Genomic DNA, 24808 nt, shown 5'->3' on the forward strand with positions numbered 1-24808 from the left:
CACTAGGTCTGGTGCCCGTGCCAGACTATTATACCAAACGGTTTGGATTATGAAATGAGTCCGTCCTGGTGTCTGCACCATAGTATTAGCCCAAGCGATTTTAATTAGGAAATGTGGCCTTCTAATTCCTCACTGAAACACAGTTTTATCCCAAACTATTTGGATTAGCAAATAGGGCCTCCTGGCTGAACCCCCTATAGTAGGCTCGACAATTTTTAAGAGGGAATGTGGCCTTCTGATTTCTCACTGCAACACTGTTTTATCACAAATGATTTGGATTAGCAAATTGGGCTTCCTGGCTGAACCCATATATTAAGACTAACGATTTTTATGAGGAAATCTTGCTTTCTGATTCCTCACTGCAACACAGTTTTTGCCCAAACAATTTTGATTAGCAAATGGGTCCTCAGGAGACTGCAACACCATTTCAGCACAATATAGTTAGATGCTTGAAAATCGATTTCACACAGGACAGGATCCTATCTAGCTAACTGACAAGTTCACTTTCAGCAGTAGCGCCTTCTCTGCACTGTGACACTGAGAAAATGGTGCAAGTAAAACAAGATGTCTGCTTTTTATATGGACAGGGGCATGTGACTTCAGCAGCCAGTTACAGAAGACCTTGTGCCAGGACGTTGTGGATGGTTTTTGTACCCTGCCGGAATGAAAACACATTAAGTTATTAAAGAAAGAAAAAAAAATTACACTGCTTCGTCACAGCTCCACACTCTCACCTCATCAAACACGTGGAAATGCGATGATTTACCGAACTAAGACAGAATTTTGCCGACTTTGAGTAAAAATACTCCGAACACAAATCCGAACGTGCTACTTTTGTGCCGAATTTGAGATTGTCAAACGTTTTCCAAAAAAGTTCGCTCATCTCTAATAGTAATGCCAAGCTGTCAATCTATTTGTACACATCCTAGTAGAACCACTGAAGTACAGCAAAATGCAGAGTTCTAGTTACTCCAGAATTATTATTTTATGGGGAATACAATTATTAAGCAAATCAGACATTTTAGGATATACCCTCTTTTAAAGGGAACTTGTTATTTAATTTATGCTGCTCAAACCACAGGAAGCATAAATCAGCCAAGTATGTTGCAGCAGAGTTAGTTTGAGCAACATTAGCTTGAAGATTCGGCCAGAGACTTAGGCATAGACGAGACTAGTCTTCTCCCCGCCCTGCTCCAGTTGGTTGCCGTGTGTGTACAACATGACAGACATGTCAGAGACCTGTCTATCAACTAGAGCGATGCAAGGTGAGGCTTCTCCCTGCACCCCTCTAGTTGATTGACAGGTCTCTTTTAAATGATGGCCCCAATTCCTCAAGATGGTAGATAAGCTTGTGCTATCTGCCAGTGAGTATGCTGTACTCAAAAGAAACAACCATAGTCTTACTGTAGAGATAATCATAATAATAATCACAAGTAATGATCCCAGATAATATGTAGCAGTAAATGATGCATTATTTATGAGCCGACAATATATACAAACTTTTAAAGCTAGAGTTTCAACCTGTATGGACTTCCTCAAGGTTTTCTGTGTACAAACAGACAATACTGTATATTGAGCCATAATACTATCAGAACAAGTATGTACATTGCATATTAGAACCCTTATGCGCACATTTTCTATATCCAGTTGTCTGTGTGTATACATGTTGGGCATGATTCTGCATAGAAATCATCAGAAGACATGGAGATGCGTGTGAAGCCCCAAAGTGAACCAACAGTCAACAATTTGAGAACTCTAATTTCATCAGATTTGTCATTTTCCTTGAGATATGTCACGGGAATTATCGTAATAATGATAACCTCTGTGTGAGCCTGTGAAAAAAGATTTATAGGTAGGTATTAGAATCGTATTAGCCAAATTAGGTAGAATAAAGAAAAAGAAGGGAAAAAGATGAAAAAAAAAATGATTAAAAAAAGGGCGGAAAAAAGTGTGAAGGGAAAAAAAGAGAAGAAAGAGAAACGAGGAAAAATTAAAAGAATAATGGAGATATAGATGTTCTAAGTACTACCTAAGTGATTTCTTATATCTGAAAACGAGGGGGAAAGAAAAAAATTAATGGAACATAACAGTAGCTAGGTCATAATTTAAAGACAATATCAATAAATGCACTAATATATGTCTACAGACCAATTACTAGAAAACATCATATTCCCTATTAAAACCATAAGGTTCCATTGTCTGTAAGACAAGGATCCAATATGCTTCACGTTTAAGTTTCCTAATCCTCTTACCACCGCATCTGGATGCTGGTATGCACGCTAAGACTTGGTATTTAAGCTGTGAATCAGAATGGTCTGAAGTCTTGATGAAGAGACGTCCTGGAATTAAACACTCCTTATCTGTTTAGAGGGGCACGCCTTTTAATGAATCCGACACTTCTGAAAAGTGGAATGTGCCACCTTGTACACTTTACCATAAATCTTGCTTCAGTTGGAAACTGGGGTAAGATTTGTGGCATAAGGAATGCCCCTGCTCAAGATGACTTTGACAAATGGGAGTTAACACGCCCCAGCTCTGCCCACTTTGGCGGAGCTAAGCGAAAATTGCAGCCTCACCTTGCTCCAAAATGTTGTGAGTTTTCAAAGCTCTTTACTCCAGAATTCTGGAGTTCAAGTTTTAATGAATCTGGTCCATGTTTTCGCTGAAACCACACAGCCTTTGAGATAAAAATATACCTGGCTGCAGTCTTCCAGCCATGTTCTGATTCCTGCTGTTTGTGGTTTGTACACTATTCATGATTGAACTGACAGGTTTCCTTTCAATAGAAAAAACCGTGTGCACTACTGTAGTGGTGCCAAGTTAGGTTCCCAAACCATATATGATAAAATGAAAACATGGCATTCAACTTAATGCTTGGTGAGGCAGTTTATTGTAGTACCAGAAAACGTTTCGGTCAATATAGACCTTCATCAGTTACGTGCTAGTATGTTTGAAAGTAGCTTGGAGGAGGGTGCTTTTTATGTTATTCACTGATAACGCCAGTAATCAAATGGTCAGAATGCTGCTGTAACGCAGGATAATCTTAATAGTTGAAAATATCAGTGCAGCCTGGTCCTCCTGGACGTGGGTAAACACCACTTGTTATAGCGCTTCTACAGGTCATCTCATCCACACGTTGCTTATTTTTTCCTTGCTGATTTTAATCATTTTCAAATCTGCTGCATGTCAATTCTTTCATCATTTTTGCAGTGTATGTCAACCAACTTAATAAAAAGGAAAAACTGCATCAAAACAGCTTTTGAAAATGTTGCCAAATTGTACATTTTTCCTGCCTAGAGAAATGTTTTTGATGCAGAAATATTTGCTGCAAGTACTTAAACTGAACCCGTCAACAGGAAAATGTAGTCCAACATGCACGCACCATGTTGTAGAGCAGGGGGAGTGGAGTAGATTGATATTTACTCATTTAACCATCTGCTCTTTCTGGCATTTTTGGTCCAACGGGCGGTTTTATCCGTGACTGACAGCTACCTTTGTATCCACTGTTATTCAAAAAACTGTCAGTGCACATACCCTAAGGTAGCATTTCCTAAACTGGTGAATATATTATTTTATTTTATCATTTTCTATGTTATTTGTTGTAACTTTTCTTTATTATCTCAAATGGAAACTCGTAGAAACTCATTTTTTCTGATTTGAAATTGAACCAATGTGTTTTTTAATTAACAGACATTTAACATGTAATTTATACTGAAGTACCGTACTTTTTTTCTCTTCTGTTATTGAAGTCTCATAGTTTCACTTATTGTTTTCTGTCAAGCTTAATCTATCCAGTTCACCTCCTACAACACAAATTGTAAGTCGATCACAATCATCCAGTACAACCAGCAGCAGTATTACACAGAAAACCATGTTGCTCGGAAGTACTTCTCCATCTGTGAGTGCAAGTCAGGCTCAGATGTATCTACGCGCCCAAATGGTAAGATGGAACTTTTTGTCTAGCTGTGTTATTATGATGTTTCTTTGATATGTGTTTTTCTTTTTTGTACATTTTTGATACTATGATGTGATGTTAGTGCTTATATTATACATAAAAAATATAGATTTCTCATTTGCTTCATTGTGGGACAAAGGAACCATGAGTTAGTCCGCTGCTACCTGGAGACTGACGCTAACATCTCAACAAAAAAGGTTGGCTCCTCCCCAGCAGACTAAACCTTGCCTGCTAGCACCAGGCCTCCTCAGTTTAGTGTCATGCGGAGGCAGACATTGGTCAAGTCTCAGACCGTTTTTATGTCTTGGTTAGGATAGACGCTAACCATCCTTCTTTTTGTGTTTTAGAACTCAGATGATCGTTAGGAGGAATATCATGATGCCACTCTGTTTCACCCCACAGGGCAACAGAGAGTACAACCTTTACTGGTCAGCCTGTATCCACTCTCATCGGTCTGGTAGGACTGTTTACTTTAAAAACAGCCAGCGATCAGTTACCAAGGGGAGGTTGGACCTGTTGTTTTTACGCCTGCCCACCATTGCATTGCTCATTTGCACAGAGCGGAATATTGAGTCTGGACTTCCATATGTCTAGCTGCAGGATCAAGCTTCTTCAGAACAGTTAAGTATGTCCCTGGCTGCAGCCCTGCATTCTTCCCTGAGGTCATTTTTCTTTCTTTTCTTTTTTTATGCAGCGTGTTGGAGTCGAGGACCTGGTCAAGTACTTGTGTCCCCTCTTTGTAGTCTTTGAGACTCTCGGCATTTTTTAGGTGCCCTTTTCTCCACTCCCCTCCTTGTCTCCCCTCAACTGTTCTGCCCTCCTCCCCTGGGTTGGGAGTGGGGTGGGGGATGGGGAGCTTATTCCTGCTGTTCAGAGTGGACTTGGTGGTTTAGGATGGATAAGGGTCCAGTGTGTGGCCTGTGGATTTCTAAGCTGCTAGGGGTTGCCCGTAGGAGAGCGATCTCTTCATCTGGAAGTCTTCAACCAGATATGTTGAGGCATATCTAAAGAAGAATGTAAAGCTGTCTGCAGAACCTGCAGGGCACCAATCAGATTAGCTAAAGCTGAAAATGAATTGAGGCTTGCAAGAGATGTCAAAAGCAATAAAGGATTTTGGGGATATGTCAAAAGTAAAAGAAAAGTCAAAGATGCTATAGGATTTTTACAGGATGAAAATGATGAAATGGTAAGACAGGATGTTGAGAAGGCTGAACTTTTAAATTCCTATTTTGCATCTGTTTTCTCTCAGAAAGGACATGTAACATCAACTGTTCTTCACTGTCCTATTAAGGGAATAGAAGAATCCATGATATCTATAAACAGAAAGATAGTGAGGAAACACTTAGCTAACCTAAATGAATTCAAGTCTCCAGGTCCAGATGAATTATACCCCAGAGTACTGAAGGAGATAGCAGAAAAAAATTTTGAACCCCTCTCCATAATCTTTGAAAATTCTTGGAGAACAGGAGAAGTGCCAGAAGACTGGAGAAGAGCAAATGTTGTTCCTATCTTCAAAAAGGGGAAGAAGGTGGACCCAGGCAACTATAGGCCGGTGAGTCTGACTTCTATACCAGGAAAGATCTTTGAACAAATTATTAAACAACATGTATGTCAGTACCTGGATAAGAATGAAGTGATTAAACAGAGTCAGCATGGGTTTGTAACTAATAAGTCATGTCAGACTAACTTAATTTCCTTCTATGACGGAATCACTGATTGGGTGGATCAAGGAAATGCTGTAGATATAGTATATCTTGACTTCAGCAAAGCATTTCACAAAGTCTCTCATACAATCCTTATTGAAAAAATGACTAAGTATGGAATGGACAAGGCAACTGTTGGGTGTATTCTTAACTGGCTTAGTGATCGGACCCAAAGAGTGGTCGTAAATGGCTGCACATCCAGTTGGAAGAATGTCTCAAGTGGGGTACCACAGGGCTCTGTCCTGGGCCCTGTATTGTTCAACATCTTTATCAACGATTTAGATGAAGGAATTGAGGGTAAACTGATTAAATTTGCTGATGACACAAAGCTAGGAGGGATAGCTAATACTAGAGAAGAGAGAGAGAGGATTCAAAAAGATATAAATAAACTGGAGAAGTGGGCAGCAACTAACAGAATGGTTTTTAACAGGGAGAAATGCAAAGTACTACATCTGGGCAATAAAAATGAAAAAAGCATATACAGAATGGGAGGAATAGGGCTAAGTGACAGCACATGTGAAAAAGACTTGGGTATACTAATAGATCACAGACTGAATATGAGTCAACAGTGTGATGCAGCAGCAAAAAAGGCAAATGTAATTCTAGGATGTATTAACAAAAGCATACAGTCTAGATCACGTGAAGTCATTATTTACCTCTACTCCTCTTTGGTCAGACCTCATCTGGAATATTGTGTCCAGTTTTGGGCACCACATTTTAAAAAAGACATCAACAAACTGGAGCAAGTTCAGAAAAGAGCGACCAAAATGGTGACAGGTCTGCAAACCCTGTCTTATGAGGAAAGGTTGCAGGATTTGGGAATGTTTAGTTTGCAAAAGAGAAGACAGAGGAGACTTAATAGCTGTCTACAAATATCTAAAGGGCTGTCACATTGTAGAAGGATCAACTTTATTCTCATTTGCACAAGGAAAGACTAGAAGCAATGGGATGAAATTGAATGGGAGGAGACACAGATTAGATATTAGAAAAAACTTTTTGACAGTTAGTGATCAATGAGTGGAACAGGCTGCCACGAGAAGTGGTGAGTTCTTCTTCAATGGAAGTCTTCAAACAGAGGCTGGACAGACATCTGACTGGGATGATTTAGCGAATCCTGCTTTGAGCAGGGGGTTGGACCAGATGGCCCAGGAGGTCCCTTCCAACTCTACGATTCTATGATTCTATGTCTTTGTTGGGGCACTCCAGATGTTGATCTAATCGTATCCAGTCTAAACTGCAAGGTGCTGAGGTTTGTGGCCAGGTCTTGAGATCCATTGGCAGTGGCACTTGATGTGATGACAATCCCTTGTTCTCAGTTCACACTACCAAACCTGTTTCCACTTCTGCCCCTGCCATTCAGCCTTCACAAGAAGCCCGAACGAGCCTTGAAGATCCTGGTATGCGGAAATGATCAGTCTCCTGGCAGACTACATATGCGCTCTCCGGATTGTCAATATCTTCTTTCCCAGGACCCACTCTTCCATCAGAATTTACAGTCCCTCATTTTAACAGCGTGGCTGTTGAAATCACGAATCTGAGGGCACCTGTCCTGTTGGATCCATTTATTTAGATGATGATTAAGGCATGAAAGCCTTCCTCATTGCTTATCTACCATTGCACCTGAAAGGCCAATTGTTGGTGTGAATCAAGCCCTGTGGCTCATGAGGAGTGTGGGTCCATTCCTGTTTGGGCACTGGCTTTGACTTAGTCTGTGGCTGAGTTGCCAAGTTTTCCCAGACCCTAATTATGGTTGTGGAATGATTTGCTTATGGTAGCTTTTGTTTTTGGGACTCTTACTGCTGCCCACAGTGATTCAGACCTACCAGCTACACTGCACAACATGGACATGCACAGAGGTTATCCATGCAGCCACTGCTCAGCTAAAATACCATGTTTCCGCCTTGGCTATTCTATTTCAGAGAGTTCTGTCTGCCACAAGTCAAAACATTTTGAATGGCACATGCGAGGCCATCGTAATGTCCTACCTTGACCCTTGGGATCTCAATTTTGTTTTAGCGAATTAGAGACATCTCACGTTCCATTTCTCTTGTAAGGTGGATTTCTTATAGCAACTACCTCCATAAGGACTATTTTGGAACTGGCTCTTTAAGACTATGTGCACACAGTGTGTTTTTGATTCGTTTTCACTGCGTTTTTTCCATGCAGAAATGACCAGAAACGCTATGAAATCCTTATGCAAGCTTATTCAATAACAATCCTGAAGTGTTGTGCACATGAACAGTAAATTTTTTTTTTTTGCAGCATGTCAATTCTTTTTGCGTTTTTGCAGTGTTTCTGTCCCAATTGTCTTCAATTGAGTCAGCCAATTCTGCAGCAAAAAAGCAGGTATAAAAATGTTTGCGGATTTGCTGAGTTTTTCTTTTGCCTTTTACCGGCCTCCTATGGCTAATGCTACCACCGGTCAGAGCACTGCAGGGTCATGCTGTCAGATATCAACGTGATTCAGCAGCTGTAACTGTCAACCGCGGTAACACTACTGCCAGTAAGACTGTCTGTCAAAGCGATGTGGGGTCATGCTGTGAAATGTCAGTGACCCCACAGCTGTGACTGCGACCAGCAGGATACGCTGCCGCTGGTAAGACCACCGGTCAGAGCGCTGCGGGCTCATGCTGTCAGATGTCATCGTGATCCCGCAGCTGTGACTGTGACCTGCGGTAACATTACCACAGACCGTCGGTCACAGTTCTGCAGGATCATGCTGTCAGATGTCAGCGTAACACCCGCAGCTGTGACTGTGAACCGCAGGCGTGGGCTGATGAGACTACTGCTCCGATCGGGCTACGTCAGCTGTCACTGATGACCGTGACAAAAGGTGCCGCTGATGGGAGACGTAGTCTCATCTGCCGGCACCTGTGCTCACAGTTAAAAAAAAAAAAAAAAAGTAAAATTAAATACATATTCAAAAAAGAATAAAAACCCATTATACTCAACTAACACTTAATCCCGACGCCCTCGTTTCCTAGAAATAATGTAAAATAATAAATCAACATTATACTCACCTGTCCGCCGTAGTCCACATAATCCAAGTGTCCCACGGCGATCTCATGTGTAGAACAGTCACATCGGGAGATGTGACCGCTCTACCCGGCCGCCAGCGATACACTGACAGGAGGTAATCGCTCTCGCAGTATATCACTGAGCTGCCCTGAAAGTTCACCGGAGTTCATCAGCTCCAATGCTTTCACTTTCCCACGCAGCAGTGGGGCCGTAAGGGAGATCACTGGAGCTGATCAGCTGATGAACTCCAGTGAACTCTCTCATGGCAGCTCAGTGATACACTGACAGGACATAATTGCTCCCGTAGTGTATCGCCGGCTGTCTTTGAGAGCAGTCACATCACTGATGTGACTGCTCTCAAAGTGATCAGGATCGTCGTGGGACATTATGGATTATCCTCTCTGCAGACAGGTGAAGAATATTGTGGTATATTATTTTATTTTTGTTGTTGCAGGAGTCGTTGGCATCAGTGGTTTAGGCTTTCAGTGAGTATGGTTTAATTAAGATTAGTAAAGGAGTCTGTGTCATTATTTAAAATAAAGGACTTTATTCTGGGTGTCTGTGTTTTTATACAATATGATTATGGGGTTATTAATGGATAGACTCCTCTCCAATACTAACCTGTAGGCTTGATGTCACCCGACATACAATGGTGACATCAACCACACAAATATGAACCCCACTTGCCACCGCTACAGGGCAAGTGGGAAGAGCGAAGCTAAGCACCAGATTTGGCGCATCTTATAAATGCGACTTTTCTGGGGCTGCTGAGAGCTGATGTTTTTAATCTTAGAGGGGCCAATATCCATGGCTCCTTCCTAGGCTATTAATACCAACCTGCAGCTGTCTGCCTAGCCTTTGCTGGTTAGATTTTACAGGGGGCCCTTTATCAATTGTTTTCTGGGGTCCTTCGGCAAACTAGCCAGTAAAGGCTAAGCAAACAGCTGTGAGCTGATATTAATAGCTTGGGAACCTTTATGGCTATTGTCTCCTTCCCAGAATGTTAACATCAGCCATTGGTTTTCCCCCTGCTAAAAATTAACAGTTGCTGTTAGGCTGTAACCAATGTACTTTCATTCTGTTAAAGCTCCTACATAGGCTGATGACAATGTGTGAGTTTGTGTTTATCAGCTTAGCAATGACACCATTTTATTACTAAGCCTAGAGCTAGGTGTCAGTGACAGCTGTTGACACAAAGCCCTAATCCCATTATTCTAATGCCTACTGCATCAGCATGAAAAAGGTGGTGTTGAACCAAAAAATTACATCACAAAACTTTTTTTTAAATATCTTTATGTAGCTCAAAAGGCATTCATTGTTGTACAAAAATGCATGCAAAAATGCATACAAAAACGTGCATTTTTTTCCCAGCGTTTTTCCTGCCAAGGAATGCAGAAACCTTGAAGAAATTTATGCAAGCAAATTCTCAACGTGTGCACATAGCCTAACTCATCCAACAACTGGAAAGGTGATGTTGCATTTGGTTCCGTCTTTCCTTCCTAGGTGGCTTTGGCTTTCTACCTTAACTATAACTTTTTCTTTACTTTCTACTGCCCTACACCCTTTCATCCTATTTAGAGAGCTTTGCACAAACTGGACATTGTCAGAGCCATATGGCAACACTTGCCAGCCACTACTCCATTCAGATGTTCAGATTCCTTGTTTGTCACTACAGAATACCCGGACAGAGGACTACTGGCTGCCATTAAGGCTACCATTGCTTACGGGATTTGATTGGCCATTATCAAAGCATATAGGGCGAAGGCCAGAATTAGCCCATACAGGATTAGAGTGCACGCCACACGGGCTGCATGGTCTCTTGGGCCGTCTGTCTTCAGGCATCTATTCTGCAACTCTGTAATATAGCTATTTGTTCATTGGTTCACACCTTTTGTAAGTTTTAATTTAGCCTCAGCAGATGCAAGTCTTTGTTGGAAGGTGTTGCAGGCAGCGATCACTCAGGTGGCAGCCTAAGCATGAGTGAATCCTTTTTCTCTTATAATGGCATCATATCTTTTTGTTATCCCCGCCTCAGGGACAGCTTAAGGACATACCAAGGTTCCTGTGTCCCCCAATGAAGTGGCCATGAAATTAAGATTTTTTGGTACTCACCGTAAAATCTTTCTCATTCTCTTCATTGGGACGGATGCAAACCATGGGCTTGTATGATGCTACCTGGAGGCTGACAGTAAAAATACATTGTAGTTTAAAAAAAAACTGACTCCTCCCTAATGGGCTACTCCTGGACAGCTGACACTCAGCTATTCAGTTTAGCTTATCCAATTTGATGTAGGCAGAGCTGTGCAGCTCTACTTCTCTCTCACAGCTCCATTTTGTTATTCGGATGCCTTGTGGGTCATCCTGATACATTCTGGCAGAGGTCAGACCATATCTAGGGCTACCATTGTTCTCTGGTTTCAATCTGCTAATGCAGAAGATTGGACTAGCATGGGTCACTCCTGCAAGAGCACGACTCTCCCCCCCCCTTTGGGGTAGAAGCCTCCGGGGTCTTACACTTCTTGACGTCTGCTTCTATTCCATAGGGTCGCAACTTTCTCTTTAGTCCACATCTTTATGGATCTCTTAGCTTTGCGTCTAGGGATGCAAGTCTTAGCAGAAAGGGTTCTGCAGGCTGTAGTTGCTCGGGTTATTGAGGAATTGCTTCTCTTTTTTTTTTTTTTTTTTTTTGCATTACTGGTATTATTCTTTTCCACCTCTGGTATTAGTTTTTCCACCCCAGAGGCACATTTAAGACATCCCATGGTTCTTGTATTCCCCAATGAAGCAGCCGAGAAATAAAGATTTTTGATACTCACTGTAAAATCTATTTCTCGTAGCCTTTATTGGGGGACACAGGTGGTTGGGGGGTTTTGCTTCTACTGCATTTACACTAACTGAATAGCTTGGTGTCGGCTGTCCAGGTGTAGCCTATTTTCTTAGTGTCAACCTCCAGGTTACAGTATATAAAACTATGGTTCCTGTGTCCCCCAATGAAGGTTGTGAGAAAGAGATTTTACAGTGAGTATGAAAAATCTTATTTTCATGTGCTTTTCATTGGGGAACACAGCTCCTACAATTTGTTGCCCACTCTGGCATACATTTTTAGTTGTGTTTTCTCTTGGGGTGGTTATACTTTTTCTTTCATTCTTTTGTGCTTTAGTTTTTTTGCTTCTCCTACAGCTTTCTCACTGAGGAGATGTGGTGCTAGCAGGCATGGTATATTCTGGTGGGGAGGAGACAACTTTTTTATTGGTAGTGTCAGCCTCCAGGTGGCAGGAGACTAATCCAAGATTCCTGCGTCCCCAAATGAAGACTGCGAGAAAGAGATTTTATGCCGAGTTCCTAAATACTTAATTTATTAATAGCCTTATTGAAAACTGATGGCAAGAAATACAGCCTGTAGATTGGACCGTGCCATTCCAAGTCCTCTTTATAACACAGGGCTGATTTCAGGGGTCACATTAATCGGCTCATCTGCAAGCTGTGTGTCTTCTTCTCAAATGTAAAGTTCTTATGGAAGACAAAATTGTTTGCAATATTTGAAGTGGCGTCAAAACAGGGATTTAGTTACTGAGAGTTATTTTATTAAATCCCTTCACCTGAAACCATTTTGTTTTGTTAGGGATAGTTCAGGGTGATTGACTCGAAAGAGGCCTGAAGTATTCTATTGCAACTCCCAATAGGATGAAGCAGTCTGAACCCCAAAAATATGCTACATACCTTTCCATATGTGTAATTGATTGCATTATACACGATACTGAAAGAGATCTCTGTTTTCTGCCAAACAAATTTTGACGCTGATGTTTTTCTCTAAATCTTACACAGTATGAGGCTTGTTCTGATATAGTTTTCCTTTTGAGCATGCTCCACAGGGAGAAGTCTAGTAGTGTCAGATCGAGCGACACTATTGAAACTATTCTGTTGTTGAAAAAGGACTCGATTTCTGCCATGCTCCTTGCCAATGTGTGATATGTTGATCCTTCTTGCTAGAAGTGCTCAGTTGATTCACAAACTGTTCAAAAATGTTTAGGAATACACCAGTGTTCATGGTGGTGTCAAAGAAAATGGTGCCTGACTTACACATCCGAGACATTGTGCACCATGCACCAACTGTTTGATCATGGAGTGGTTTTGTTGTGGCAAATTGATTGATGTTGCATTTGACTGCTCTAGCTGATGTTGCACATCATCGATTGTGTCTTGTGCCATATTCAGACCAGCTCTGCTATGAGAAGGGATTAGTGATCCCGCTGTTCCCAGATTCTGTACCATCTCCTGAATAACTCTCTTTGAGGGTATGTCACAAACTGTATCTATTCCTAAATTCACTTTGACATCGCTTAAAAGAATTAGTGACCCCATTGCTTCAAAACATGAAGATGCTCTTCTCAATACTGTTCACCTCCATCGTAACAAGTGGAGTGACTGCACCTAGAAGTCATAAATGGTGGTTAAATGTTGTGTTGGCTGTTCGGGATCTACATCATCACTCCTGTTCGGGGGCATCCTGGCTTGTGTGAATCTCCATAGACTGAGGAGCACATTTTTTTATTCAGATTTCTTTGTCCTAGTGAGAGTTATTACAGAGTATTTGGGGCCTCTTTTAGTGGATCTCCGTGAATTTTATTCTTCTCATTAAACCTGGTGTATTTATTTATTTTACTCATCTAGTGTCATTAATTTCTCAGTGCTTTGCAGACATCATTATTACTCATTGGGGCTCATAATCTAAATGTATGGAGTTAACTTTTTACGAGTGCCATTCGCAGATCTTGGTAAGGTTTAAAAAAAAAAAAGATGAAAATTTGAGATCTTTTCTGTGTTTTCAGCTGATTTTTACTCCAGCAGCCACTGTCGCCGCTGTACAGTCTGACATTCCAATGATTTCATCATCTGCATCTTCAACCTCAACTCAATCATCTGCCACCCAGGTAAGAAAATGTAAGCAACCTTAAAAAAATCCCCAAGATATCCATACCTGATGTGCGTAGATTATGCAGTCCAGGCAACAGCAATACACTACAAAGTTGAAAAACTACACTCAGACGAAACCACAACTTAAGCTGTGTGTGAGACAAGCAAAAATCATATGTATTGCCAGGCATGATCTGGCTTGGTGCGCATTTAAGTCAAACAATCAAATTTTGTTGTAATAAAAACCAGCTGTCTAGTAGATCAAAATGGGATAATGGATCTTGGGCCAATTTTTTAAGTTTTAATTAAATTTTTTTAAATTTTACTTAAGGAAAAAATCTTCATGCACAAAATGGTGCACTTCCAACGGTGTGCCAAAAGATTGAAAAAAGGCCCTTTCTATTCTGATATGATATAAAGGGAATCTGTCAGTAAGATCATTTTCCCACAATCCACTTATATGGACATGTAGGTTTTTGAATGCTAAATCAATTGACTCCTTTATATCTTCTATTTGTTGCTGCATTGCTTAGAAATCAGCATTATAATTCATATGCAAATGAGGTGTTAAGTGCTCAGTGTGTGACAGAGCACATATGTGGCCTCTGTCTTACCTGGGTGAGTTGTTTTCCAGCCAAACATCAGCCTCTATAGCTTGATTGGTAGCTCATTGTGTGATTTCCTTGCCTGGCGCCTGATGTCACACACATATTGAGCTATCAATCAAGCTGGTGCTAGGAAGGGAAACAACCTTGGGAGGCAGAGGTTTGGAAACTGCTCTGTCACATCCAGAACACTTGATGCCTCATTTACACATTAATTAAAACATTGATTTTTCACCAATGCAGCAACAGATAGGAAATGGAAAGGTATCTAGAGATTTATCTTTCAAAAACCTTAATGGCCATATTGGCAGTTTGGACTGGAGATTGTGGTTTGATCTTACTGGCAGATTGCTTTCTAAATTGATTTGCAAGTGATTTGCAAGTTAAATGTGGAATATCATGTTTCTCATCCCAATAAAACAACTGATTTTGTGGGTCAATGGATGCTAATCCCACAGATCATATTGCAAATTTTGTGAGCCAAGTCTTCCCAAAAGCTGCAAGAAAGTGATTAAGGGATTACCAACTTTTTATTTAAGGAAACCTACAAAATGGAATCTGGATGTGGTCAATCAGTTCAAATAAAAAAATGTGAAAACTTGTTTTCATTATGAAAAAAATAATGTTATCTTCTAAAATATGAGGATTGAGACTATAGCTGTTTTAGGCGAAGTCCACACTTGCGCATGGCTGGTCTGCGTATGGCTGCGTACATCCTCCCTTAAGCTCCACCTACTTCCGCAAGCGTCCTGAGTACCTATCTTTAACATTGGGTACGCAAGAACATGCATTGTATGCGGATGTGTCCTCATGCGGCGTTTTGACGTGCCCGCCGAATGCATGGGAACGCAACATGTTGCATTTCTGTGCGTTTGGCGGGCAGGTCAAAACGCCGCATGCGAACGCATGTGCATACAACGCATGTCCCTGCGTATCCAATGAAAAAGATAGGTACGCAGGACACATGCGGAAGTAGGCAGAGCGTAGGCGGAGTGTAAGGGAGAACGTATGCAGCGGACTGCAGACCAGCCATATGCAAGTGTGAACTTAGCCTTACTGATGACTCTCATGACACATCCCCTTACAATCTCTCATCAGGCATCCACTTATAAAGAATTCATCATCCACAGAAATATTTGCCTGCAAAATGTCTTTAATAGTTTTCGTTAAATGGTTATTCCGAAGATCACATTTGCGGCTCTTTGAAAAAATAGTAATTTGTTGTTTTTTGAATACAAATATATTTTAGTTTACTTTTTAAACGTGCTATTTCTGACCTTATCTTCACCTCCTGAGTCCTGATCGCATGTGATTTCTTTGTTAATTCTTCATTGCTACTGGACATTGCTGTCCACCTGTACAGTGAAGGGGGTACTTGGTTTGCAACAGCATTCCGGTATATACTGTAACTATTTTCATTTTACCTACGTTTCCGCAAAAATGTATACTGTATACCAAGTATATACAAGATTATTTATTTTTTATTTATTTTACTAACTTATACAGCACCATTAATCCCACAGCACTTTACAGACATTATTGGCACTGTCTCTATTGGGGCTCAAATCTAAATTCCCTATCAGTATGTCTTTGGGGTGTGGGAGGAAACCGGAGAACCCGGAGGAAACCCACCCTTGCAGATTTTGTCCTTGGTGGGATATGAACCTGCCAAAGCCACAGTGCTAACCACTGAGCCACCATGCTGCAAATAGATTACTGATGGTACCAGTAGATCAAGTACCCCCCTCTTTGGTAATGATTCTGAAACAATATAGGAGGTTGTACCCACCATAGTAAGTGATTACACATGGCTGGGGGTAATTATAGTATAATGCCATTATCAGTAGATGTCATCACTTGCTGATATTGGGGGGTCTTAAGGGGGTTTTACACATAGCGATATCGCTAGCGATATCGCTATAATGTCACTGATTTTGTGACGTTATAGCGATATCGCTATGTGTGATACTTACCTCCGACCGGCTCCCCCGCTGTCCATCGCTGATCGCGCGAGAATGTCCGGCTCCATTTCTCGTCATCAGCTTCCTGCTGTGATGACGAGCTACGCGTGGAGGCGGGCGGGAGGACGTCTGGATCGCTGTGTGTGAAAGGTGAGTATCGTGCGCTGCGTCGCTGCTGCATCACTGTGAGATCTTTCTGTATGAAAGCTCACTAGCGATCATTTAGCGATGCACCAGCGATCCTGACCGGGTCGGATCGCTCGTCGGATCGCTGGTGCATCGCTAAATGTAAAAGGGCCTTTACTGTTCGGACACCTAACAGTCCATAAATTGAAGTAGTCACAGAGCTTCCACCGCAGTGTATTTCTGTACAGCAACACTCCTGGTCACCCTATGTAGAAGGCACTGCCACTGCATTATGGCCCCATTTACTTGAATTAGGTTGTCTTGCAGTACGATACACAAGATATGTAGGTCACTAATGATTTGCTATAACATTAGAAGATGGGGCTCTCCATTTTATTTTAAAGTATGGTAAACTGGGTAGAGGATTTGTTTGTATGATATGTAGAAAATATAAATCATTTTTTTTTTAATTATATTTTGAACTTTGTCATTTGCTTTAAAGAATTACTTTCTGACAAGTATCTCTACTATATTTTTTCTCAGGTTCAAAATTTAACACTGCGTAACCCCCCAATATTGGAGATATCATGCCCTCAAAGCAGTCCTCCAAAAATAAATAACCATGACCAGTCCCTTGCTATGTGTCATAAGACCACTGCCACAAGTTCTAACACCATACACACTGATTCTTATGAGGCAAGCCTTAAAGGAGAGAGTCCTGGATCAGAATCCCGCTGCACAGCCGTAACACGTACAGCAAGTTTACATCAGCTGCTTGCACCAGGCAAGTTCTAGTACAATCATTTTTTATCCTGTCTTTCAATGTGAAACTACAAGTATATTATGTGGCCACGTTCAGTATTTGGTCAGTATTTCACATCAGTATTCATATGTAAAAATCATGTTTAACGTAAAATTTATAGGTCTTGTTTTGTGGCTAACTACTTACCTGAATAGCTGTGCAGTGGCAGTATGAGAATGCTTCCAAATGAACTAGCAATAATCCAAACAGAAATCAGTGGGTGTTGCTTGAGTATTTTTGCGCAGATATTACCTTATCACTTTTTGCATAGCAAAGTCTCACAGAAAATCCGTGGCATTTCTGCATTAGCCAAGCCAGATAGCACACTTTGTACTGACAAGTGGCAGTACCCCGAAACACAGTGTCTGTATATTGAGATTTTGGTTAAGGCTTTTATGCTGTCATGTGACAAGACTTCTTAGAGAATTTATATTGACTTTTCAGATTGCTACTTCCTATAGATGGCTCTATAGTTCTAGTCCTCTTCCTCTCTGAAGAGACAATTTGCAACATTTAAAGGGAATCTATCACCACCCGGGATGTGTATGACCTATTAATATGGGCATACAGGTAATAATATGTTACACTAGTCCTACCTGTGTGCTTCATATTAACAGTCTTGAAGCTAAGAAATGTTATATTCTTTCTTTAAGTTAATAATCCCCTTCAAACCAGGGATTGACGCTTGAAGAGGACAATTTGCATATTCCTGGTTTCTTCTGGGAAAAGCGAAGAATCTCCCTCAGCAAGAAGATCGTTGGGTACAGCTGCGTGGAAAGCATTGCAAAACTGTGCACCTTAAGGCGCGCAAATCTTTGCCTCTAGGTCATTATTGCAGGAAAGCTGGGCTGATTGAGTATATTACACACACCAGTTTACACAAAGTTACACACTGTATATTACACAAGAAGGAAGACACACAGCAAGTCAGCAGGATCTAGGAGCAACATGGCAGATGTGACAACCTACATGGTGAGCTGCAACATGTGCTACATGTTCACAGATCGACCAGAAGAAGAATCCAACTTCACCTGCCAGAAGTGTAGACTACTGGCCTTTTTAGAAGAAAAGGTGCAGGGTCTGGAAAAAAGAATTGCAACTTTGATACTCATCAAAGAATATGAAGAGTTCCTAGACAGAACAGAAGCATCTCTACTGTTCACAGAAGGAAAACCAAAAACAAAAAACAAATATTCTAAAATAAAAAAGTAAAAAATAAATTGCAAAAAGTAACATGAAGGTAGTAATAATAAGGGTATTTAGTAAACATAATTTTGATCAAAAGAATGTACAAGCCATCCCGCCACGTCCAGGCAACCCTTGTAGGGCAGTCCTAACTCTTGTATTTAAAACCTTTTGTCAAGTGACGTAAATGTGAACAGGGACCGAGGGACTGATCCACCAGCAATGGCATAGGCCAGACAAGATGGATTTTCCAACTCCGAAACAGGGCAGTCACACGCTTATATGCACAGAATGCACATTGAAGTAAATGAGAAACTAGGTCTGAGCTGAAAAAGTAAATTAATGTGTATGCAAAATGTAAATGCATATAAACACATGACCTTTACACAGAGAAAACCAAATACTTTACTAAATACCCTTATTATTATTACTACCTTCATGCAATTTTTGTAATTTATTTTTTACTTTTTTATTTTAGGATATTTGTTTTTTGTTTTTGTTTTTCTCTGTGTAAAGGTTATCTGTTTATGTGCATATGAGGTGTGGCAAAGAAGACCCAAGACAAATTTCTTAAACAATCCACAGGGAGGAGATTGGAACAAAAAAAAATCCTCTAAACTGCATGCTCGCAAACGCCAGAAGCCTGACAAACTGTTAGAGCTGGCGGAACACACCAAATTATAAAATAATAGTAGGTGCGTTTGCTGCCCGGGGTCCACCGTGCAGAGGTGGTACACTGCTACTAGGTAATGGTGGGAGTATAAAGCGGTGTGGAAAGGTCGCACGTGCGTTAACGTCACCCAGTGTGAACAGGAGCGAACTCTGTTAACTCACAGAGCCGCACTACCGCTGAACATAAATGCCGGAGCGTGTTTAGCTCACAGAGCCCGGCCAATGAGTGCACAGAAAGCGGTCATAGAACTCTGCCCCAAGGACATGGGGTTAGAGTCCCTCTAGACCTTCTGAGCGTGCGCGGCGTCGCAACTGCGGACGCCGCTGTAGACGCTGACTACGGAGTGTAGAGCACGTGCACTGAGGCGTGCCGAGTCACTGATGGAGACTGATGCCTGTCTCACACTCACTACAACACTCACTCCTCATAGTCTGATAATGCAGTCTATACTAGCGCATGGCCGAGCGGCCATGCAAACCTTTTATAGCTGCATGCTTCCGGGACCTTCCTGGCCTTTCGGATGGACCAATCCGAGCTGGAGAAGGACCGTGCGCGCCGAAATGCAACATGCTGCGTTCGGTGCACACGGGCGCACCTTCAAAAGTGTGCAGCGCACGGCAAAATCCTGCAAGCGCACGATCTGCGCACCCTATGCTAAAGATAGGGTGCGCAGATCGCAAGCGCCCATGTGCGCTAGTAGGCGGCGATGACCGGATGGGGCCAGCAGTGGGCGGGGCCTAGCGGCGGCCGTGCGCAGGCCTTTGCTGCGCTATAAAGCGCAAATGTGAAACCGGCCTTAGCGGAAAACATGTTTGATGAACAGCACTGCTAAACCCCGTGCAGAAGGCAGCCGAGAGAGAGGCACCAAGTGCACCATTTTGGAAAAATGGTCGGTGATGACCCAAATAACTGTGCTGCCACTGGACTTGGGTAGACCCACCACAGAGTCCATGCCAACCATCTCCCAGGGTCTGTCCGCCACCAGTAAGGGGTAGAGTAACCCAGCAGGTTGTTGCCGGGAAGGCTTATTCTTGGCGCAGGAGATGCACGCCTGTATGTAGTCTTTGACGTCACGAGCCATATGCGGCCACCAGTACGTCCTTGCCAGAAGCTCAACTGTCTGCTTAGTACCAAAGTATCCACCCACCCTGGACACATGAGCCCAAGAGAGGACCTCCAGCCGCAAACGGGCAGGGACAAAAGTCTTTCCCGGGGTTACAGACTCAAGGGCGACCGGAGCCACTGTCCTCAGACTCTCCGATGGTACGATTAACCGAGGCTCCTCCTCTTCCGCTGATACCACGGAGCGAGAGAGTGCATCGGCTCGGACATTCTTCTCACCGGAAAGGAAATGTAGGGTGAAGTGAAACTGGGAGAAGAAGAGAGACCATCGAGCTTGGCGAGAATTTAACCGCTGGGCGGTTTGGAGATAGACAAAATTTTTGTCGTCAGTGTAAACTTGGAAGGGATAGCGAGCCCCATCCAGGAGGTGTCTCCATTCAGAGAAGGACAATTTCATGGCTAGCAACTCCCTGTCCCCAATGGAATAGTTCCTCTCTGCCGGTGAGATGGTCTTGGAAAAGAAGCAGCAAGGATGCTTCCGACCTTGAGCATCCTTTTGGAACAGGACTGCTCCAGCAACAACGGACGAGGCATCCACCTCTAAAATAAACGGCTTATCCACATTGGGGCGAAGTGAGACTTGATGGAGAGGAAGGCCTTAGATACCTCCTCAGACCACAATTTAGGATTCGCTCCCTTCTTGGTGAGGGCAACCAAGGGAGCTACCAAAGTCGAGAAGTGCGGGATGAATTGGCGGTAATAGTTAATAAATCCCATGAAGCGCTGCATCACTTTAAGGGAGTGAAGCTCCTGCCAATCCATTACCGCCTGCAGTTTGGCAGGATCCATGGCCAACCCTTGGGCCGAGATGATCTAGCCCAGGAAAGGCAACGACTCCTGCTCAAACACGCACTTCTCCAACTTGGCATATAGGGCGTTTGCCCGTAGGAGATCAAAGACTTTGCAAACCTCTGTCCGGTGGGACTCCAAATCTGGAGAGAAGATGAGAATATCATCCAGATAGACCACCACCGAAAAAGAAAGCATATCTCAAAAGATATCATTTACGAAGTCTTGAAAGACGGCCGGGGCATTACATAGGCCAAAGGGCATGACCAGATACTCATAATGGCCATCCCTGGTATTAAAAGCCGTCTTCCACTCGTCTCCCTCACGTATGCGTATCAGGTTGTAGGCTCCCCACAGATCGAGTTTGGTAAATACTCTTGCTCCCCGCAACCTATCGAACAGCTCCGATATCAGGGGCAGAGGGTACTTATTCTTAACAGTGATGGTGTTAAGACCCCTGTAATCGATGCAAGGCCGCAATTCACCGCTCTTCTTCTGCACAAAGAAGAATCCCGCCCCTGCTTGTGACACCGACTTCCTAATAAATCCCCTGGCCAGATTCTCCTTGATGTACTGTGACATGGCCTCTGTCTCCGGGAGAGACAGGGGATACACACGACCCTGGGGAGGCTCTGCACCAGGCAAGAGGTCCATAGGACAGTCGTAGGGGCGGTACGGCGGGAGAGTCTCTGCCGCTCTCTTGGAGAACACATCTGCATACTGCTGATAGTGTTTAGGGAGCGAAGAGAGATCTGCGGGAGCCGCAGTGGCAGCAACCTGAATGCACTTGCTCAGACATCTACCCTCACAGGACTTACTCCAATTAAGAATTTTCCCCGAGGACCACTCAATATGGGCAGAGTGGCAACGCAACTAGGGAACTCCCAGGAGAACCTGATTGATACCCTCGGGCATAATAAGGAGGGACACTGTCTCGTGATGGGACGGAGACAGTGAGAGTCTTAATGGAGCAGTCTGATGGGTAATCTGCGAGGGTAATGTCGAGCCGTTCACCACTCTGATGGTGACCGGCTGAGGTAGCATAACCAAGGGGATTGCGTGCTGGAGAGCGAAGGCTGAGGACATAAAATTACCCTCCGCTCCAGAATCTACGCAAACGTCCACCGCCAGAGTGGAGGAGCCGAACTCCAGCACCCCCTTGAAGATTAGCTTGGAGGAAAATGGTGTGGTGTCTCGTAACCCTCCTGCTGTTGCCACTAGACGTGGGCGTTTCTCCGAGCGCTGTGGGCACCTATTGGCAAAGTGACCAGACTGTCAGCAGTGGGAATGAGGTATGGGAGTTCAAGCAGGACGGAACTTAGAGCCCGTGTGAGGCACCTCCAGAACTACCGACGACTCGGACGCTCGATTGGGTGGATCCAGAGGCTTAGAGAAAGTTGGAGCCAACCTAAACCTCTGCCTGGACTGGGAGCACTCCAATCTTCGCTCTAAGAAGCGGAGATTAATGCAGGTGGAGATGGTAATAAGCTCCTCCAGAGTACCGGGAACCTCCCGAGTGGCCAGAGCGTCCTTAACATGGTCAGCCAAACCCCTCCAAAAGATTGATATTAGGGCCTTAGGCCTGTTTCACACTTACGTTTTTCTTGTCAGTTGTAATCCGCCAAAATGGCAGCGAACGGATCCGTAGGCGTCGAAATACCAACGGGAGCCACAGGACCGTTGGTGCTCCGGGATCCGCCGATCTGGGAAAGTTAAAGGAGCCGCGTTGAAAAAAAAATACCGCCGATGTAGCAGCGGAGAACCGGGATATCGCGGGACGAGAGGACAGCGGAGAGCCGGGATATTGCCAGGCAGGACGAGAGGACAGCGGAGAGCCGGGATATCGCCAGGCAGGACGAGAGGACAGCGGAGAGCCGGTATATCGCGGGACGAGAGGACAGCGGAGAGCTGGGATATTGCCAGGCAGGACGAGAGGACAGCGGAGAGCCGGGATATCGCCAGGCAGGACGAGAGGACAGCGGAGAGCCGGGATATCGCCAGGCAGGACGAGAGGACAGCGGAGAGCCGGGATATCGCCAGGCAGGACGAGAGGACAGCGGAGAGCCGGGATATCGCCAGGCAGGACGAGAGAGAGATTCTCCAGCAACCAGATTGGATTTAGGGTTAACTATGTAGCAAAAAGCAAAAATGCGGATCCGGCTACAAAAAAAAACGTTGCATTGTCCGTCCGGAGATGTCAGCGGACGCCAAAATTTTGGTGGATTCGCAGAAATACGGATGCAACGGACGACCGTCAGTCAAAATCCGCTGATAATGCAAGTCAATGGGGGAAAAAACGGATCCGTCAAGAAAAATGGCGGATCCGTTTTTTTTGTAAAACGGCGGATTTTGACTGATGGTGACAAACGGATGTGTGAAACGGGCCTTATCTGACCATTCCAACTCGGAAGCCAGTGTCCGAAAACGAATGGCATACTGGCTGACCAGGGACGAACCCTGTGTCAGGGCCAACAGCTGGAGCGCGGTATCGTGTGCGACCCGTGGTCCCAGAAAGACCTGCTTCAGAGAACCTAGGAATTGAGAGGCTCTCAGAACCGCGGGGACACCACGCTCCCACAGTGGGGTGGCCCACTCCAGAGCCCTGCCAGCCAGAAGGGAAACAATGAATCCGACCTTAGCCCGCTCAGAGGGGAATCGCGCAGCCAACAACTCTAACTGAATAGCACACAGGCTCACGAATCCCCTACAGGAGGCACTATCGCCCGAGAGCTTCTCGGGCAGTGGGAGGTGGGATAACATCGGTGCAGGGATGGAAGTGGAAACACGGGAAACAGCCTCCGCGGCTGCCTGAGCAGCGGCCGCAGTAACATTCACAGCTGAGGTTGAACGCTCGAGAGCCGCCAACCTGCCCCCCAGCTGCCGAATGTGCTGCTATAGTGACTGTTTATCCGCCATTACTAGCCAGACCCTGGCGCTAGTATAATGTTAGGGCTGGCAGAATGCACCAAATTCTAAAATAATAGTAGGTGCGTTCGCAGCCCGGGGTCCACCATGCAGAGGTGGTACACTGCTGCTAGGTAATGGCGGGAGTATAAAGCGGTGTGGAAAGGTCACACGTGGGTTAACGTCACCCAGTGTGAACAGGAGCGAACTCTGTTAACTCACAGAGCCGCACTACCACTGAACATAAATGCCAGAGCCTGTTTAGCTCACAGAGCTTGGCCAATGAGCGCACAGAAAGCGGTCACAGAACTCTGTCCCAAGGACACGGGATCAAAGTCCCTCTAGACCTTCTGAGCACACGGCGTCGCAACTGCGGACGGCGCTATAGACGCTGACTAAGGAGTATAGAGCACGTGCACTGAGGCATGCCAAGTCACTGATGGAGACTGATGCCTGTCTCAGACTCTGTCCTGCCTTCACCTAAGCCTGGGCGCTTAACAGGCTAGGCTGCACAAGACATGCGTACCAAGGGTAGGGGTTTCTTAATGAGTCATTCACCAGAGACATTCATACATGCATACAACACTCACGCCTCATAGACTGATAATGCAGTCTATACTAGCGCATGGCCGAGCAGCCATGCAAACCTTTTATAGCCGCGTGCTTCCGGGACCTTCCTGGCCTTTCGGATGGACCAATCCGAGCTGGAGAAGGACCTGAGCACGTGACCTTCGGTCTCCAATGGGAGATCACTCCACGGCCATGCTCAGTGGACCGAAAGGAGGACTTAGCCCCTGGAGAGACTCGCTGCTGGCCAGCCTGCATTGCTATATGTGGACCAGAGGTAACAGCAGCCAGCAACCCCTCAGTGTTGGTCTGAGCAGAGTGCTGGGAACGACGGGTCTGCTGAGCAGGCTCCTCTGCGGCTGAAGGAGAATGGGAGACCGCCGAGTGCAAGGCTCTGGATTCCTGCTGTGCAGTGGCAGGAACCCGGCGCCTAACACAAACAAGATGGAAGAACTAGAAGCCGAAATATCTACAGGTAACTATG

General features: G+C 44.1%; 1 protein-coding gene across 15 annotated transcripts in view; it reads left to right on the forward strand.

The window, feature by feature from the left end:
* PHC3 (polyhomeotic homolog 3) overlaps positions 1-24808 on the forward strand; it is a 218140-nt gene that overhangs the window by 76491 nt on the left and 116841 nt on the right. For 11 of the 15 annotated variants that reach the window (XM_073578888.1, XM_073578887.1, XM_073578889.1 and 8 more), the window contains 3 exons: positions 3758-3940; positions 13506-13607; positions 16826-17066. In XM_073578888.1, coding sequence (XP_073434989.1) covers positions 3758-3940; positions 13506-13607; positions 16826-17066 — 526 coding nt within the window. The remainder of the gene's footprint in view (positions 1-3757; positions 3941-13505; positions 13608-16825; positions 17067-24808) is intronic. The other 4 variants (XM_073578890.1, XM_073578891.1, XM_073578886.1 and 1 more) reach the window with 2 other exon arrangements.

Source organism: Dendrobates tinctorius, unplaced genomic scaffold, assembly GCF_039654945.1.
Source record: "Dendrobates tinctorius isolate UK_male_01 unplaced genomic scaffold, ASM3965494v1 ptg000060l, whole genome shotgun sequence".
Taxonomy (NCBI): domain Eukaryota; kingdom Metazoa; phylum Chordata; class Amphibia; order Anura; family Dendrobatidae; genus Dendrobates; species Dendrobates tinctorius.